The sequence below is a fragment of the Pipra filicauda genome, unplaced genomic scaffold, assembly GCF_003945595.2.
Source record: "Pipra filicauda isolate LSUMZ 115617 unplaced genomic scaffold, ASM394559v2 scaffold183_size1465899_pilon, whole genome shotgun sequence".
Lineage (NCBI taxonomy): Eukaryota > Metazoa > Chordata > Aves > Passeriformes > Pipridae > Pipra > Pipra filicauda.
This window is the reverse complement of record NW_024104291.1, coordinates 517160-535830: the sequence shown is the minus strand read 5'-3', so window position 1 is coordinate 535830 and position 18671 is coordinate 517160. Positions and strand designations below refer to the sequence as shown.

Here is an 18671-nt window from a genome sequence, read left to right as displayed (position 1 = left end):
CTCTGTAATGTATCAGGAAGTGCCTAGCACAAACACAAACCCACATTTCCATGGCTCTGCCAGGCAGCGCTGACTGCCCCTGTTTTCTCCAGGGCAGGTGGAGTTCTCGGTGAGCACTGAGGCTCTACAGAACCAGCAACCCTGCGGGAATGCAGTTGTGGAGACCCCTGAGAAAGGGCGGAAGGACACAGTCATCAGACAGCTGCTGGTGGAGGTATGTGTGATGCTAATTTTGGTGGCACAGAAAAGTAGCAATAGCAACAGCAACAGTTGCTGTATGATAAAGGTTTTCTCTTTTAGCTATGAGAGCAGAAATAAAGGCTTGTAGGACTCTAATTATGCAAGCTGTTATAAAAGAAGCATTGGCAAATCTAGCCCAGGCCAGTAGAGCCCATAACTCATAATGTTGCTATCTCATAGTAAAAGCAGGGTTTGACGTTACACAGTGGGACAGAAATAATAAAGCAGGCCATAATGACAGGTTTTCTGAGACATCCTATCAGAGATAAGTAAGAACTCCAAACCTGTAATAAATCACAGGGATAGGTTGTAAATGGAACACTAGTCAGAAACCTTATGCTTCTCCTCCAGCACATGGCTAGGACTCTGAAATATGGAACAGTCACCACAACCTACAAATATTTCTAAACAAAACTACCATCGCTGTTTCAAACTGGTTTTATTACACTTTTAAGAATGTTCAAAACAGAGTAACTAACCTTTTATTTTTTTCATTCTTTTGTACACTTTTTTCTTAAGCAGTGTTTTGCTATGATAAAAGCACAGCTTTTCACGTGATAAATTGCCAGTCATAAAATTAATCCACAGTATGACTCCCTGTGATGCTATTAGCAAAGAGTACTAACTTGTTGTGTAGTGAAATCCATATAATGATAATAACTTCTTACATTGCAGACATTCCTGATTGCAGTAAGGCAGAGCTAGGACTCATGTAACTTCAGAAAACATTTTGCTAACCTGAATGTAATGATGGAACAACAATCCTATCTGCTAGTCACTTTTTTTTAAAATATTTACACATAGGTTTGTACGTATAATACATGAAGAACTGTTTAACATTTCAGGAAAATTTCCTGATTTCATACATACCTTCAGGAAAAAAGACTTTATTTTTTCTCTTTGAAGTTACTAGAAGATCAGCACTGTAAAGTCTTTTCTCCCAGATGGCAAGGGAATGAAAATTACTGAACAAGTATTAAAGATGCTTCTATCAGGGTGTCTGAGAGATTGCTCATCCTATCCTATTTTTTAATGTGGTAATTAATCTACAGCAAGCCCTGACTGGATGGAGTCAGAGATTAGCATCCAAGGCTCAACAATTAATTAGTAGGGGTGGATACAGTGAAACATGCTTGGGGTGAAGCTGCATTGTCATGAACATATGGATGACAATATTCCCTACAGTAGGCAGTGCATCCCAGAGAGAGAAGGGACTGTGCCAAAGGCTCTGGGGCATCCTTTTGCCCATCCAGAAACCAAGCCTTGCTGAGAGGTCTTTGGGAAATAGGATGTTTTTTCACCCAGGAATTTCTCATCTGGAAAGGAAAATCTTTCAAATAATTACAGTGTGTGTTTTAATTTCCTGTTGAAATGTTCAAAATCAAAGAAAACAATGGATTTCTCATTTAGTTGCATATCACAAGGATATACTGAAACAAACATGAAGGTACCTTTGCAAACAGAAGCATTTAGTTCTGTCATACTTTATCCAAAAAGCTTTTTCTTTTTTCTCCTACTCTTTTAATACTTTTCTGTCTTTTCCTATTGAAGGATGAGAGACAATGAATTTTAACTATGTGAGAAGGTAAAGACAATAACACCATTGTTTGCATGCTGGAAAAAATTTTCAATGGGCAAAAGTTGGAAAATAGTAATGAAGCAATGGGAACTCTCCTATTTGGAGGTTAAAAAATAATGCCGGGATCTCCCTACAATAAATTCTGACAAAAAATAGTTTATAGTAAACATTTAATTCCTGAGTTTTTTGCAAAATATTTTCACCTATCTCAACAGAAAAGAGGGATTCTTTTCTGACTTCAAAAAATAGGCTAGGAGTTTTTGAAACAGTAGGATAGAATCACCAATTGACTATGGCATATATTTAGATTTTTGTTGTTGCAACATGTCACATGTGGGTGCATTGGAGTGCTTTACCACCTGTAAAAGCTCTTGCATACATATCCTACCAGTGTCCCCAGCACTCAGCCATCACTGCAGCTACACTGGGCCATAGTGGGTAGCACCTTGGAAAACAGGGTCCTGTGGCTCTGTTAGCACTGTTGGTAACAGCACCTTACATGCTATCTGCATCATAACCTGTGAATCTGCAGGGCCTCTCTCAATAATAAGAAAGGAAAGAACATGTACTACATTTCATACTTGTAATTAGCCAGTATGTTATAGTCCTCAATTATCCTCAGTTTAGCACATGGAGGAGAAAACCTTGTAAGTCATTTCCAAAAAGTCCCTTTTAGTTTTCCTTTTGATATGTCTTCCTTTTCTTTGTTGTTGTTGCTGTTGTTTCTCATTTTTTGCTTTTTCTTCTTGCCCTTTTCCCCAAGCCGGAAGGGACTGAAGTGGAAACTACGTACAACTCTGTGCTCTGTGCATCTGGTAAGAGCCATCTGCTTTCTAAGACTTTCTGTGCTATGGTAGAGACTAAAGACAAAGAGAGAAGAAAAGGTTTGTGAATGCTCCACTATGAGAAGAAAGGTGTAGGAAAGTGATAAAATTAAGCAAATTAGATGTATGTCCAACTGTTAGTGAAATCAGTTCCTCCTAGAGGAGGAGACCTGAGGATGTAATAGTGTCAACAATTACAGAGACAGAAGCTTATCTCTTAGGAACTGAGGCTGGCCAGGTCCCTGCAGGGAGAGAATATTTTGGATTTAATAAGGTTATCTCTAATGCCTTTCATTCAGCAGGTGTAAAATCACAAACCAGACTCTGCAGTAAGCCGGGTCAGCTCACCGAAGCAGAAGAGGCCAGAAAAATAGGTTGGAAAGTGTATTTGTCAGTCAAGACCAGCTGATAGTGCCATGTAGATGTCCATGACAATCTGTGTGTGAGGGTATTGAAGGCCCAACACAAAATTTTCAGGATGGGAAGCATCATCAACAAAATTACAGATAAATGTATTTCTTGAAGGCAGGAAAACTCTGTTCAGGGGATAGCTGCTACCATGCATATACATATATCTAGAATTGTAACCAAATTAATCTGGTTTTTTATCCCAGAAAAGTCAATGACAGAGACAGTCTCCTTGGTTCTTCCAGAGACTGTGGTGGATGGCTCAGCCAGAGCGTATTTCTCAGTGCTAGGTAAGTGAAGCATCCTTTAAGTGTCACGTGCTATTTTGAAACACGTTGACTTCAGGCTGTGCTCAGTCTAATGGCTAATTTACACTGTAAGTTGTCTCATTCCCCAGGTGACATCATGGGCACCGCCATGCAGAACCTGCACCAGCTCCTCCAGATGCCATTTGGCTGTGGAGAGCAGAACATGGTCCTCTTTGCACCCAACATCTATGTCCTGGACTATCTGAACAAGACAGGGCAGCTGAGTGAAGAAGTCAAATCCAAGGCCATTGGATACTTAGTGAGCGGTGAGACGGGACACAGCATTTGCTTTTCTGTTAATCCCTTCCCTTGGCAACTGGATAAAGACACTGTTGTCCACTGGCATGTATGATCTGTTGGAGGCTGTCTCTAGAAGGGAACATGATACTGGTAGGTGAGATGTATATAATACAGTATCTGTAAGAAAGAATCCTATGTTCAAGTGAAGGTACAGCATGAGAGACAACAGCATCCAAACAGGAACACAGGAAAAGTCCAGAACTGGCAATAACTCAAGATTTCTTTCTGTAAGAAAAAGGTTATATGAAAGACATAAATCAGATTGTAGCCACTAATCATGGCAGCTGCTTATGTAGATCTCGAACCCTCCTTAGGATTGAGATTTAGAAAGTATTGCTCACCTTTGGCCAGGGTAAAATTTGAACATGTTATCTAGGGCATATTGATAGACATAACACTGGTACATATGCACATGATGGGTATATGCTACTAGAAAGGGGCTGGTTTGACTCAGTTATTTTTTCAGGAATATTGCACTTCCTCCAATGAAAATTACCCTGTTTTCTGCATCTCTAGCCTGTGTAGGACTCACATTTTTTGTCAGTTCTCCTCTGGGAACCATTCTCTCATTTCTCTCAAGTCTGAGATTCTCTCCTCATCTAGTCTAAGGTAGAGATCAGCAATGACCACAGATACTCAGTTTCCAGGTGTTTTAGGAGAGTGGAAGAGCACCAAAATGGAGATACTCAGAGCTGTGAGTTTGCCTGAACTTCCATTGTGACACTTAGCAACATAGCTCACACTTCTGCCATTAGTTAAGGGGGACATTTTGTCCCATATCTGCTACATTTCCTTTGCATGGCTCCTTGAAAAGTACAGTCGCAACTGAAATATTTTTTCACTCTCCATTTCAGGGTATCAAAGGCAATTGAAGTACAAACACTGGGATGGTTCTTATAGTACCTTTGGGCCACATTATGGGCAAGTTGGAAATACCTGGTAAGACTTCAGTACCACTGGTTTTTCATTACTGCTTTTTGTGCCTTCCCTTTCCTCAGTGTTCTCTTGTGCTTGGCCATTGTTGAGGTTGAAATGGAGTTGAAGATGAAGTTATTATCATGACATCACAGAATAATCATGTGAGATAATGGGGGAAGAAAGGATGTTAAGGGAGGTGTCTTTTAGGTTTGCAGTGCTGCACTGATAGCTACTTACCTCCTCTGACACCCTTCTTCAGCTCAAGTGAGGGTGGCCTGAAAGATGGTATAGCTAGTTCTTGTTAGCAGAAGATGATGATGAATCCCCACAGTGCCATTACCCAGTGCCATTGCCTGCAGTCCTCAGGGCTATGAGTAGCAGCTTCCATTTAGCATTAGTCCCTATCTCACTGAGTTGCTAAGCTATCTCATAGTTTCCAACCAACCCCCTGTGATCAAGTCTTGTAGCCTCTACTGCTTTCCTCCAGAACAGTAATGCCCATATGGGCCCTATGACCTCTGATGGATACAGGACCTGCTCAGAATGTCTTGGTTCCCTCTGTCACTTTCAGGCTCACAGCCTTTGTCCTCAAGTCTTTTGCCCAGGCCCGGCCTCACATCTTCATAGATCAGAAGCACATCCAGGATGCTTTGATCTGGCTTATTCAAAAGCAGAAGGATAATGGCTGTTTCCGCAGTTCTGGGACACTCCTGAACAATGCTATAAAGGTAATGTGTCTGCCTGGTTGGCTCCATATGGCTTTTGTCAGGCTGCAACTTGACCATAAGTCAATCTGGGATCAATGAAGCTATTTTGTCACTTGGGGGTTGGAGAAGAGTGAGGAGCTATCACAGAGGCATGAAGAAGTCAGCAGCATCTTCTGAAGGACTTACCATGAGCAGGAGACTAGGAAGGATTTGTCTCTGCAGGATGTAAATACGTTGCATAGAGAGAAGCCAGTGGTGCTGTGTAGGATCAACAACTACTTTTGTGTTTCCCTGCAGGGTGGAGTGAATGACGAGGTCACACTGACAGCCTATATCACTATTGCATTGCTGGAGATTCCTCTGCCTGTAACTGTATGTGTCCGCACCCCAACCTGAGCCATAGATGGTACTAACCTGTCCTACTAGTATCCCTTCCCACCAGATTATCAGGTCTCTTTAGCTTTTGAAAGAAGAAATCCCACCTGAATAGTCTTTCTGTTTAAGCCTAGACTAAACTAACACTTTTCCTCCATTTTCCTTCCCTGTCCAATCCTTTCTCCCATACAAACATTTTACTTAACATTTTTCTGAGTTCTTTTGTGGACAATAACTGATTGGTTCCACACAGATTGGATTAAAAATTAGTTAAATAAGATTTAATTCTCTGAAGTGAGCCAAAAAGTTTTCTACTCCTACAAAAAACTCCTTTTGTTTCTTGGAATGGTACATTCCTGCTGAACCGCTTTTGTTGTGCAGACACAACAGCATAGGCATGTAAAAAAGAGTCACACACTCAGGGTTCATTCTTATTTTCTCTGCCTCTTCTAGATTTTTTTATGGGAAATCCCCATCCTTAATGCTTGAAGAATAAGGTATACCTATAGGTAATAAAGTATAGCTATAGAGAGTACCATAATGTCACTCTGTGAAAAGCCTGAGGCCTATTTAAGAACAATGAGGGTTTGGTTATTCTGATCCCCTCACTTTGAGACAAGGCTGTGGTGCAGGTAAAATTGGGGTATGAATTGCAGCAGAAGGCCTGCTGAGCCAGGGTGGTTGCCAGGCTGCTGTAATTCCTCTACTCCAAATGTGGTAGGGACTGTTTTGTTTTCCAAGTTTTTTCCTATGTAGCAAGAACCAATAGAAGGAATTATTTTGTCAGTAAGATGACATGGATGGCATTAACTTCACCAGAAAAGTATTCTTTCTTTGGTATGTGTTGTGTTTAGAAGACAAGCTCTCAGGCAGAAACTGTATTGGATAACAAAGAAATTTTTCAACTCCCTGTCTGAGCCTAAAACCACCATTGAATGTGAAGGGTTTGTCAGAATTTGAGTGAGATATAGGTGCATTTCAAGTTAAGCTGCATGAAATCCTAAATTTAACACAGCCCTTAAGTCATTAAGGCTATTGACAATCATACAGAATATTTCTATAAGTAAGCTATATTAAACCCTCATAAAAATCTTATTAGCACTGTTCTGACCATGTGTGTCTAATGCCACATCCTGTCATTAAACTGAACTCCTCCCCAACACTTACCTTACAAATAGTAGTAAGCATATGAAACCTTAGGTGAGGCATAGACACAACCGATTTTGGTTTTATTCTTTGTTTTCTCAAACACAGCTGAATTACATCTCCAAAAATGATCACAAAAGATTTCATCTTCCAGTAGACACCCAGTGAAGGCAAAGGACAAAGCCAATGAAAAATACATATTTTACTTCTAGATTAAGCTGTAAATGTGCTGTTGGGATTCAGATCATGACACGCTGTCTCTGCAGTATTATTGTTTCAATTTTATAGCAGTTTTCCATCGCAAATGAGAAATAGTCATGCGTCTGGCGGCTAGGTCATGGAGTCACATCATCTGTTAGTCCGTTACTTAACACTGTGTAAAGGAGTTACATTTTTTATAATTGCACTCTCAAACCATACTTGAGATTCTGGCTTGGAAAAGACATACATCGTTAATGTTAATGTCTCACAAAAAACATTCCAGAAAATACAAAAAAAATATTCTTTCTTATGCAGAGATAGTTTCCTGCCAAACTAGAATCTACATTATCGGCTTCCAACAAAATTAAATTTTTTTCAGAAGGTCCTAAAAAAGGGGAGCTAAACAATGAAAAGAAAAGGACAGAGCAGAGGGCGAAAGCACAGAAGAGTCTCAGGGCGATAGCTGAAGGAGGAAAGCAAGTATTCAGGACATCTACAGAAAGGAAGTAATTCTTCTCAAGACAGAAGGATCGGAGCCCTGCTTCTCAGTCTTTAAATCAAACTGGGAAAAACCATTAACAAGTCATATTAGAGAAACATTGATACAAGATTAGGAACAGCCTTTGGCTGCCCATCTGTTCTAGGGATTATTGGGCCTGGAAGGGAAGGGATCTGCAGTAGTACAATATTTGTCAGAGCAGATGGTGGGGTTGCCAAGGGTCCATAGGTACCATCCAATTCCTGATGTTCTAAGATGGGCCTCAGTGTGATCTCTGGCTGCTCCAGATCAGTCTCTCTCTCCTCCCAGGACTCGGTGGTGCGGAATGCTCTGTTCTGCCTGGAAACGGCGGCAGATGAGAAGGAAAACCATGTGTACACCAAGGCACTGCTAGCATATGCATTTGCCCTGGCAGGGAAAACAGACAAGCGGAAGACATTGCTTGACTCACTTGAAAAGGAAGCCGTGAAAGAGGGTGAGTACTCCTGGTGGGACATCTCTTTTATTGGCCTTACATCTTCCCTTGATAAAATGGCTTTTGTTGGTGGGGTAATTGTTAATGTAGGAACTGGCTTCTGTGAGTACGAAAAGGTGGAGGGAGAAGAAAGATTTGTGCAAGGGGATTACCTTCCTGAGAACTCTCTCTCAGCCCCAAGTCCTAAATCTCTGCTTTGAGGGAGTTCACTGGGAAGCACCAGGTACCATCCCCTCAGTAATAAACAAAAGAATAGCTCTGCTGGCATCTCTCCTTAGTCCACTCCTCTTGCCATACCAGGCACCACTTAGCAAAGGCTTAATAATGTTTATGGGCATTCCTTCCAGGGCACGGGCTCAACATAGAACAAAGTTGACCTTGCACAGCACAAGGCATGTAAATCAGAGAAGTGCTGGATGTGCTGAGGGAGAAAATGAACATACAGGTCACTGTGGAGGCCACAGCATTAGCTCAGAGTCTTCTAGGAATTCATGTAACAATTCAGAAGCATTCTACTTAAATCAGACTGGACAGTGGATTTGCTCAAATATTGGGTAGCAGGGTATTGAGGGAAGTATCCCCCCCTGCAAGTGACTGTCAAGCCCTGGTCACATTCTTTGAGCCGTTTTGTCTCACAGATTCTGTCACTGCCCGACCCCGGCATCTCTACTCAAAAAGGGAAAGAGCAGTATCCTTCTTAGGTCTCTGGTTCCCTGAGGAGCCCAAGCCCATAAGCGTCTATGTGAATCTGGAGTCTAGAACAAAGTGGTATCTAGGCATGAGGCTCAGCATTCTCAGACTAGCTGTAAACCCACAAAATGTGTAACCCTAACCCTTCCCCCTTCATCCTGCATGACAGATGCATCCTGGAGGCTGCAGCCTCTCACCTGGAGTTGCAGCCTCTCACCTGGAGTTGCAGCAGATCAAGAAGTCCCCTGCAATAACTAGTAGTAATTGCTTGTTGTCTTGTCTCCATGCTCCCTGCCTCCTGCGAAGATGGGTCCGTTCATTGGCAGCGACCTGGGAAAGAGCCAGAAGTTGATCTCCCCTACTATCGCTACCGAGCTCCCTCTGCTGAAGTGGAGATGACAGCCTATGTGCTCCTTGCTTACCTCACCTCTCAGCCAGCACCTTCCCAGGAGGAGCTGTCATTTGCATCTCATATTGCAAAGTGGATCAGTGGTCAGCAGAATCCCAATGGAGGCTTCTCCTCCACCCAGGTGAGCTGCTTCCCGTTCCCTCCTGCGACTTCGCACATCAATGTCGCAGGATGGGACATGTCAGAGAGCCAGGTGGGAGCCCAGTAAGGTTTGCCAGGAAGGTGGGAACATTAGACCTGCAGTATATCCATGCAGTACCCACCATGCCAAGTGCTTGAAATGCTAGAGGCAAGTATGTCAGGTAGTGTCCTTGGGAATGACTGAAACTTTGATTAATGACCTGATTTTCTTGACACGGTGGGGCAGAATGATAGGGACACAAGGAACGTGTGTTTGTGCCGTTGGAGAGGGCTCATGCTGCACTTTGTTTGTGCATATAAAATTGCTGCTTTGTCCTGTAAAGTGCAAGGGAAGGCTGTGCACAGCTCCACACCAAGGAGGTCATGGAACCTACAACTGCTATCCAGAGGACACAGGAATGGAATGGAAACATGCAAAAGCTGATCTTTGCCTCTGTCTTTTCTACTTAACACTGGAGAAAGTGAAGGATGGATGGGAGGGTGCCAACAGAAAGGGCAGACCTGTGGGAGGGCAGGCTATGGCAAGGCTGACTGCACCCCCCTGGGTGCTGGGATCTGTCTCTTTCAGGACACAGTGGTGGCTCTCCAAGCCTTGTCCCTGTATGGAGCTCTCACTTATGCCAAGAGCGGGGCAGCTTCCAAAGTGACCCTGCAATCTGGAGGGAACTTCCAGCAAGACTTCCAAGTGGATCCCACCAATCGGCTGCTGCTCCAGCGCATGTCCCTTCCCCGGGTGCCAGGGGAGTACAGTGTGGAGGTGTCTGGTGAAGGATGTGTCTACCTGCAGGTAGGTGGCATCCCGGGAGGGGAGCCCCTTGCCAGGGTGGAGCCATGGAGAGGTCAGAATCATAGAATCATCTAGTCTGGAAAAGACCCTAAAGGTCATTGAGTCCATCTCCACCTGGAGAAGAAGGGACAGGAGAGAGAGGGGAGAAGTGGGAGGGAAGGCTCTGGGTAAAGGGAAGAGGAGAAGAGCAGAGTTATGTGGAAGAGAACGAGTGGGAGGGAAGGAGGGAAAGACCTGCAGTGTGGAGGAGCTGTGAGAATGGGAGGAGTGGGGAGGCTGGATGGGGGAGAGCATCCCCTCTCTCCAACACTGGGCATCACGCACACATGCTCACACATGGCTGCTGCCTGTCCCCTAGACAAACCTGAGGTACAACGTGCAGCCCACACAGGAGGATGCACCTTTCATGCTTCGTGTGTACACTATCCCAGAGACATGTGTGGACTCCAAGGCTCACAAGGCCTTTGACATTGGCATAAATGTCAGGTGAGTCTATGTTTTGGTCTGAGCCTTCCTGTCCAGCCATGGGGGCTGGAGGAGGTCTGGTTGTCCCCAGGGTGAGCCAGTCTGGAAGCCCTGGAGGTACAATGAATTCCTGGGATGGTGGGCAAGAAGCAGCTGGGCTGGGTCCTGCAGTGGTGAAATTGTGTGGGCAGCCTAGAGCCGGGCTAGTGAGAGGCTGCCTAGATGACTAGGAGAACCTGGCATAACTGGAGAAGAAGGTGCTGGGCTGCCAGGACTTGGTGTGGTGCCAAGTGCTACGGATAAGCTGGAAGTGTCCTCAGCTTTGACTTGATGTGCACTGAACCTTTGTTGCTCAATTCCTTAGTTACACTGGAGAGCGCAACAGCTCCAACATGGTGATTGTTGATGTGAAGATGCTGTCGGGATTCCTTCCTTTGAAGTCCTCAGTGAGGAAGGTAGGATGATATATGAAGCATTTTTTGGATTGTACCTGTCCTTAATCCAGGGCATCAATTTCCTTATTTAAAGGAGATTTTAGTTCTTTTCCTGGTATATTCGTCCCTCTTGGACCTGTCCAACTTTTCCTCCTGGTCCTCCAACCCTCAGTTGTGAAGTAGGGGTGAATGAGGGATGCCATCTGCAGCATTGCTTTCCCACTCCTCAAGCATTTGTGGTAGCTTGCAATTATTCAAATATATGTGGTGTTTGGCCCTGAGAAAGAGAGGTGGAAGGAGACCATTAGGTTTAATTTCAGGAGCTCAAGAGCCTTTGGAGATAGACAACAGCCATGACAATGCTGGTCCCTCATTCCATTTTTGTGTCAAGGAGGTACAAGAGCTTGAGATGATGGGAACTGGGGGAACACTTAGTGTGTGGGGCTTCATACAAGAGTGTTTCAAAAGTCCCTTGGGAAGTACTCTCCCTGTACTTTACTTCTCAGCACCCAATTGGTGGGATTCTGCTGGTGTGAGGAAACTTAGAAGGATTGTCTAACCTCCATCAGATTAGCAACCTTTTCTATCTCCTCTTTCCAGCTCTCAAACACCTGGTTTCACCAGATCCAGCGGACGGAGGTGAACTCAAATCATGTTTTGCTGTACATAGAGCAGGTGAGGACTAACTCAGGGCTGCCATGGGGCACAGAGTGAGCTCTGCAGCACACCAGCAATAGCATCAACAGCGATGGAGAGAATTGCTAACCATCTCCAGGCTTGTAAACACAGACCATAAACCTCTTTGTCACCAACCTTGTATGTCTCATAGGAGACAAACTCTGTCCCAGCCTTCAGCAGGCTTTCCCTCCACAGATCAGGCCCTGTGATTTCTCTCCATTATGGGGAAAGGTTTCCCCTTGCCCTTCAGCCAGGCCCACAGCCCCTGTGTGCCATCAGGGCCAGGGCACAGGTGGCAGGGGAGAGTGAGAGGGCCTGGGGCAGTGTGGAGGCAAAGAGGAGCCTGGGACAATGTGGAACCTCCCCTGACCCTCTACCGCTTCCCTTTCCCAGCTGAGCAGTGAGACCCTCAGCTTCTCCTTCACGGTGGAGCGGGACATCCCCGTGCAGGGCCTGAAGCCAGCCCAGGTGAAGGTCTATGACTACTACGAGACAGGTGAGTGGGGGTTGGTAGTGCCCATGGGAGCAAGGGTGGGCAGTGGGATATGTAGAGTGGCATGGGAGCTGTGCAGACCCACAGCTGCTGCTGGCCTGGGCCATCACCTTGAGCTCTCTGAGTGCAGAGGGGCCCAGGGTAGAGCCGTGGGTGCTGAAGGTCCTGTGCTCAGGTCTGGCCCCAGAGTACAGCCGTGCCTGTGTTTGCAGGCAGACCTGCTGCTCCTTGTGTCTCTGCTGTCCTGGCTGCTGCGCCAGGCTGGCAGCAACAGAGTTCTTTGTCCCCACCCCACCCCAGTGTGCTGGGAGAAGGTGCCTGAGCAGCCCTTGGGCACACCGGGGTAGAGACCTGCTGGAACTGCTTGTTCGGGGTGGCTCTGCCTTGCTGCCACTGCCCCCAGACGGGGCTGTGACTTGGGCTCCTCCCACCCCAGTTGAGGTCTGTGAAGGGAAGCTGGGGATGGTGTCAGCAGCCTGCTGTGGAGCCTGGGAAAAGCATCTCTGGCACCTGTCCCTCTGTCAGCAGTGCCAGGGGTCACGGCAGTTCACTCTCTCCTTTCTCTTCTGCTTTCCAGATGAGTTTGCCACACAGGAGTACAGTGCTCCCTGCACCACAGGTAGGGTACCGAGACCCCTTCACTTCACAGTTCTTTACATCTTCTTAATTGTATTTTTTAGTCTTCCAGGCAGTGCTTTTCTCTTCGTGCTTGAATTTGGATTACATTTGCCCATCTTACAGGCACAGATATTGCATAGAAATTGAGAGCATGTGAGTTACACTGCTGTTGTTTCCCAAGAGATGGCAAGTTTGCCTTTGGTAGCTACTACCGGGAGCAACAGCTGCTTCCTGCTCAGCTACCTCCTGCCCAAGCAGAAGGGTTGTCTCTCAGGAGGCAGGTGTGCCTCAGTTACCCTAGGCAGCCATTCCTCAGTCTTGGTTTGGAGACTGAGCTGGCAGGACAGAAATACTGTGGTCTTTGGGGGGAGGGTTCTCTGCAGCACAAGGCCGCATGTGTATAGCTTTGGAGCTCAGGTAATGTGGGAGCTTCTGTAAAAGGCCCTGACCAAGGATATTTCTCTCATCCTATGTGGAGTCATCCAATATGAAGAATGACAGGTCTTGCTTCCCCCCAGTTGCTCAGTTTCACGTGTTTGGGATATGGAGGTTTCTGTAAAGCAGAGTTCCTGGGAAGTGGTTTTTCACAGGTTTTGACTGTGCCATCTGAGGGAAGAGAAAAAATGATCTGGACTTGGGGAAGGCAAAAGCTTTGTCACTTGCTGGTGGTAAATGGTGAAATTTATCTCCTTTCATGTTCTTACCTAGTATCTTGGAAAAGAGCCTGAACTCCCACACTTTTACTCCATACTGCTTGCTAACCTGGGCTGTGTCCATAGGTACAGATGTGTTCTGTTGATTTTGGACCTATAGCCGCAGTTCATGGAAAAATGTACATAAGTCCTGATGGACCTTGAGTGGATAGTAAAGCATTTCCAAAGGATGTATTGGTGTGGTCTGGTCATTCAGTCTGAGACTGGTGGGGAGGCTTTAGATTTTAGGCTACTCTTCCTCATTTCTGTTAAAAGGTAGAGTTTTTATCTTCCTTGAAAAGGGTAATGGGAAATTGCTACTTAAGAAATTCATCCCCTGGTCTAGGTGTACAAAGGTAGTCTGCACTGACTTAAAAAGCAAATCTCAATCGCTAAGTTTCCTTCCCTGCTCTGAATAGTGGGGCAGTAGAGTGCCATAGGTACCTTCCACTCTTGGCAGAGAAAGAAATAGAGTATGTCTCACTGTTGCACAGAACATCCTTGCCTGTTTGCACTGTGCTCCTGTGTACATCTCAGTTGTGACAAATCCTACTCTGTTTATCTCTCCCAGTGGGTCAGAATGAATTTCAGCCCTCTCTCAACCTCTCAACCATAGCTGAAGGTGACATGAGTATTGAGTGCTGTGGATAACTGTCAACCCTGGTGAAACAGCAACTTGCTCTCCTGTTCTGTGCTTCTCACACAGCCTGGCTTCCATATCCACATCATGCTCTCTCTGTTGTTCGTCCTGAGAGGGGGAACTGACATATCTCTCTAACTTCTCTCCCCTCCCATCTTCTTTCATTCTTGCAGAGGAAGTAGACCAGGGCAATGCATGAAGAATACTCCCAGATGCTGGAACCCACCTGCCTCACTACCACCACCACCCCCCATAGAGTGACAGATGAATAATGCCTGCAAGGAGTGGGAAATTAACTTTACAAATAAATTAACTGTACTCACCAATGATTTTTGAACAATTTATTCCCAATTCTGATTTTTCCTGCTCAGCTTTCAGTCACAGCTTTAATCTCCCTGGCTTTTTAAGTTGAAGAGTATACCATCCAGGAATGCCTGTATGCAGGGTAGTAAGACTGACAAGTGAGAAAGAAAAAAAGAGGACCAAATGATTTAAATTGGGGTCAGCCTTTCTAATGTATCTCTATCTGTGCTATGTTCTTTGAACTTGTCATCTGTGATCCTGTATAATCAATGGAGAAGGACAGGTACTTCTTGGGAACAATTTCTCTCCCTGGCTTAGAAACCATAACCTTGATAGAATTGATCTCTGCTGATAGCTGTCCATGTCTCCCACAAGTAGGCAGCCTGGATGATCAGCTAATGTTAAAAGAAATTCAACTTCTGTGATCTTACCTGTAGACAGCCCTTCTGGGATTGTTTCTTGTTTGCAGAAGAATGGAAAGAGATATAGTCTGCCATCTTCTAAGATTAGAGTGTATGGTGGCAGGAGGAATGTGTGCGTGCATTATGCCTTCAGCTGCTAACTTAGCCTGTTCTCCAGTTGGAGCTTGGGCCTTCTTGTGGAAACTCCCATACCCTGTATCTGCTGCTTCTGGGAGATTCCCAAGGAGAAGCTAATGGCATTTGCCCATAACCTACCTGCCTAAGTCTAGTCTAAATGGCACACTTATTTAAATCATAGAGTTGCTTTGATGAAACTCTCTATAGGCCTCTTATATATCTCCAGGAATGCTCCCCTTTTCTTGGTTTTGTCCCATTAATTTGTGGGTTTAACTTTTTGAATGCCAAAAGATCTTACATGACTGTTTATTCTCATGAAATGCTTATTGTTAGGTATCATGGCACACTGTGTATCCAAAGTATGTTCCATCTGATTTGTTTTAGTGAGCCTGTACAAAAAATGTAATTGCGAATAAATAAAATTCTTCATCTATTTTGCTAGATATTAATATTATGTCACTTTGTCTTCTGTGGTGTTTGGCATTTACACATTCAAGACCTTTACACTCCTCATATTCAGAGAAGTCTCTGGAATGAACCACCTTCAGTGAAAGCTGAACAGTATTTCCAGTCCAGCTAATTGCATTTTGTTTTGATTTAGAAAGAGTAAAGCCATCTATTTTTTTATCATTAGGCAATTACTTTTCCAAGTTCTGAAAGCAACATACGCTTTGGTTGCTGAATTAAACTGTTTGAATTTTAGACCACTGTGATTTGCCTTTGAAGCATGCCATGCATGCTCCATGGGGATAGAAATTCAATATTCCAACATTCCTGTACTTCCTTTAGCCTTGCTAAAGTTTCCTAATGGTATACTATGGAGGACATTCAAGAATGTGACTGATATTCACAGTCTGGTTGAGCAGAGAAATATCAAACTGCTTCACAGATACGGAATGGCCAGGGAGTTCCAAATGCCAAGTGATGTGGCTGCCGATGGGCAACAGGTGTCGATTAATTTAAAACCAGGCAGCAGCAAAACATGGAACATACTCCAGTAATTTTACAGACTTTTAAATTAAATTGTCATGATGATCACTTTGTTTCTTTTGAGGCAGTAAAGATCTAATGCCATAACCATGCAGAGTTCATTTACCTACCAGAAAGCAAACTAGGACGAAGGAGCTGCTGCCATCCATCTACAGTCTGCAGTAGAGGATGGTCTGTATTTGCAAACCTGTGTGTGAATGCACAAGTTTGTTGACCTGTCACTTCTGAACCTACTTGCCCCTAAATAACAGTGTCAGCTATATCACTTCAGCACAGTCAGTTTCTCTATTTCCTTTCTCATAGCAAAAGGATAGATATAAAATGGGCCAGAGCAAACTGCATTCCTCATACAGTGAGGAATTCTGGCTCAAGAAGGAGAAAGAGAGTCTTGAGACATCCACATGGATGATAATAATGCTAAGAACATCACTGTCACTGAAACAAATACGGATCCTTTACTGCATCAGTGACTTAAATTTTTGACAATCTGGGTTTGTGTACATGAAAGAAGATACAAGAGAGACTCCTACAGGTGTGTTTTCTTCAGCTTACGTTTGGAGGGTGAAAGGCACCTCTGCACATATAAACATGTAAATAAAATACACAGGGTTCCATATGACCTCTTAAACTGAGGTTGATTCCCCTTGTGTCCCTGTGAGAGATCTAGACCAGAGAAAATGTGATCTTACAAAAAACTGACATGCCTAATGTTTAACCCAAACTATCAGAATCCATGGCTTCTCCTCTGAATTCTGCTGAAGCACTGTAAGCCTAGTTGCAAGGGAGAAAAAAAAAAAGTATTAAAATTATTCAAAAAAACTAGAAGACAGCTACAGGCCTCCAGTGAGGGGTAGAAGATAAGGTTCTCATGAAAAATGCAAGAGGTTTGGCTCATAGTGTGGTTCTTGGTTGAAATTCTAAGATTATCTTGAGTGCCATCACTTGGCATGTACAGGAGAACCAGGCAATCAAGCAGGAAAGACAGGTCCTCCTTGACCAACCTGTTCTCCTTCTGTGACAGGGTGACCCACTTAGTGGATGGGGGAAAGGCCATGGATGTTACCTCGATTTTAGTAAAGCCTTTGACACAATTTCCCACAGCACTGACCTGGAGAAACTGACTGCCCATGGCTTGGACAGGTACACTTTTCAGTGGGTAAAAACCTGGCTGGATGGTTGGGCCCAGGGAGTGGTGGTGAATAGTGCTACATCCAGTTGACCTCTGTGTCCAGTGGTGTCTCCTAGGGCTCAGTGTTGGGGCCAGTCCTGTTTAATACCTTTATCAATGATCTGGATGAGGGGGTCAAGTGCACTCTCAGCAAATTTGCAGAAGACACCAATTTGGGTGGGAGAGTTGACCTGCTGGAGGATAGGAAGGCTCTGCAGCGGGATTTGGACAGCCTAGATCAATGAGCCTAGGCCAATGATATGAGGCCCAATGCTGGGTCCTACAGTTGGGTCACAACAACCCCATGCAACCCTACATGATTTAGCAGTGGACTTTGCAGTGCTGAGTTAATTGTAGGACTTGATGACCTTAAAGGTCTTCACCAACCTAAACAATTCTACGAATGACACTGTTAAGATCCCCGTTCCTCTCTGTTTTCACTTTAGCTGTTTAGAAGCAAGCAGACAATGTCTTCACTGCTAGAACGGAAAAGTCCACAGGTCTTTCCTTCACTTCTATCTAGTCTGCTGTGAAAGATCACACTGTCCTTCCATCTCATAGCAGTGATTTCACAGTGAGATCAAAGGTGATATGTGATCAGAGGTTTTTGTCCAAGGATCATCTTGCAGAAAACATCCTCTTTTAGAGTCAAAGAGACAAACTTCCAGTGCAGAATGGATCCGGTAGGATTTCCTTTCTTCCTAGAGAACTGTCAAGTATGGACACAAATCTCCCAACTGCTAAAAGCTGTCTGCCTTCTGATATTTCCAAACACCACCTTGCCATGGATGGCTCTGGATTGAAATCTCAGACCATGACACAGTCAGAGCTATGGATGGGAGGAGAGACAAGACACAGTAACAGAAAACAAAGCCAGACACATCTGATGAGAATCAAGACTTAATTTATTTACAGTGTTACTTCCTTTGTGTTTTTGAGGTGTCCTCCTCTAATGTTTCAATACCCCACCCTCAACAAGAAGATCTTCTAGGGGCAGAGACGTATGAGCTGATGCAGCAAGACTCAGACAAGATGCATTCTTCAGGAATTTCCCTGTTCAGCCTTGACTGGAGGTCGGAAAAGGACAGAGTAAGATAAGTATTCTGGTGAGCAGTGTCCAGAGCCCTGGACATCTCTGTGTTCTGGTGGCTATGTGAGTTCAAGCCCTGTTCAACTCTGGGAAACTGCTTCACCTAAAAATGCCCAGTTACAGACAGATAACAGAATGGGAGTGGCTGGACATGTTCAAAATATCTATGCTACAGAGAGGGGAGGGGAGGCAGATTTATCCTGGAGATACATGAGCTATCCCAATACACATTCTCTCTCAACAATTGGATTTCCCAAGGGAAGGCAAAAAATAACACCAAGCAGAGTTTGAAGGGTCCTCAGCAAAGACATGTGGATAACATGAAAATTTCACCAAGATGTTTGGGAGACAATTCCTCAGTACATTTCAGTGTCTGCAGCATAGCAGACGTGGCCCAGAAAAGGGCAGAGACACAAAATGCTGGGTGTTAGTGTTCCATCCCAAGGGCGACTTCAATCTTATTTGCATAATGTGACACAAACACAGAGGAAAAGATGATTGCCACTGTGCAAATGAAGGCAGTAATACTGAGATTGCTATTCTCAGTGAGTGAA

At 44.5% G+C, this 18671-nt stretch overlaps 2 protein-coding genes across 4 annotated transcripts in view; one reads left to right on the top strand and one right to left on the bottom strand.

The window, feature by feature from the left end:
• LOC113989411 (alpha-2-macroglobulin-like) overlaps positions 1 to 15323 on the top strand; it is a 37261-nt gene extending 21938 nt beyond the window's left edge. For all 3 annotated transcript variants that reach the window (XM_027723927.2, XM_027723926.2, XM_027723925.2), the window contains exons 21-36: positions 93 to 214; positions 2583 to 2634; positions 3258 to 3341; positions 3449 to 3625; positions 4514 to 4598; positions 5149 to 5305; positions 5582 to 5656; positions 7815 to 7980; positions 8977 to 9200; positions 9789 to 10007; positions 10366 to 10493; positions 10837 to 10927; positions 11507 to 11581; positions 11978 to 12080; positions 12655 to 12696; positions 14201 to 15323. In XM_027723927.2, the coding sequence (XP_027579728.2) occupies positions 93 to 214; positions 2583 to 2634; positions 3258 to 3341; positions 3449 to 3625; positions 4514 to 4598; positions 5149 to 5305; positions 5582 to 5656; positions 7815 to 7980; positions 8977 to 9200; positions 9789 to 10007; positions 10366 to 10493; positions 10837 to 10927; positions 11507 to 11581; positions 11978 to 12080; positions 12655 to 12696; positions 14201 to 14226 (1826 nt within the window). In that variant the 3' untranslated portion in view covers positions 14227 to 15323. The remainder of the gene's footprint in view (positions 1 to 92; positions 215 to 2582; positions 2635 to 3257; positions 3342 to 3448; positions 3626 to 4513; positions 4599 to 5148; positions 5306 to 5581; positions 5657 to 7814; positions 7981 to 8976; positions 9201 to 9788; positions 10008 to 10365; positions 10494 to 10836; positions 10928 to 11506; positions 11582 to 11977; positions 12081 to 12654; positions 12697 to 14200) is intronic.
• Positions 15324 to 17911: 2588 nt separating this feature from the next.
• The window catches only part of A2M (alpha-2-macroglobulin), a 29922-nt gene continuing 29162 nt past the window's right edge, over positions 17912 to 18671 (bottom strand). The window contains exon 36 of the mRNA XM_027723902.2: positions 17912 to 18094. Within this exon, the coding sequence (XP_027579703.1) occupies positions 18069 to 18094 (26 nt within the window). The 3' untranslated portion in view covers positions 17912 to 18068. The remainder of the gene's footprint in view (positions 18095 to 18671) is intronic.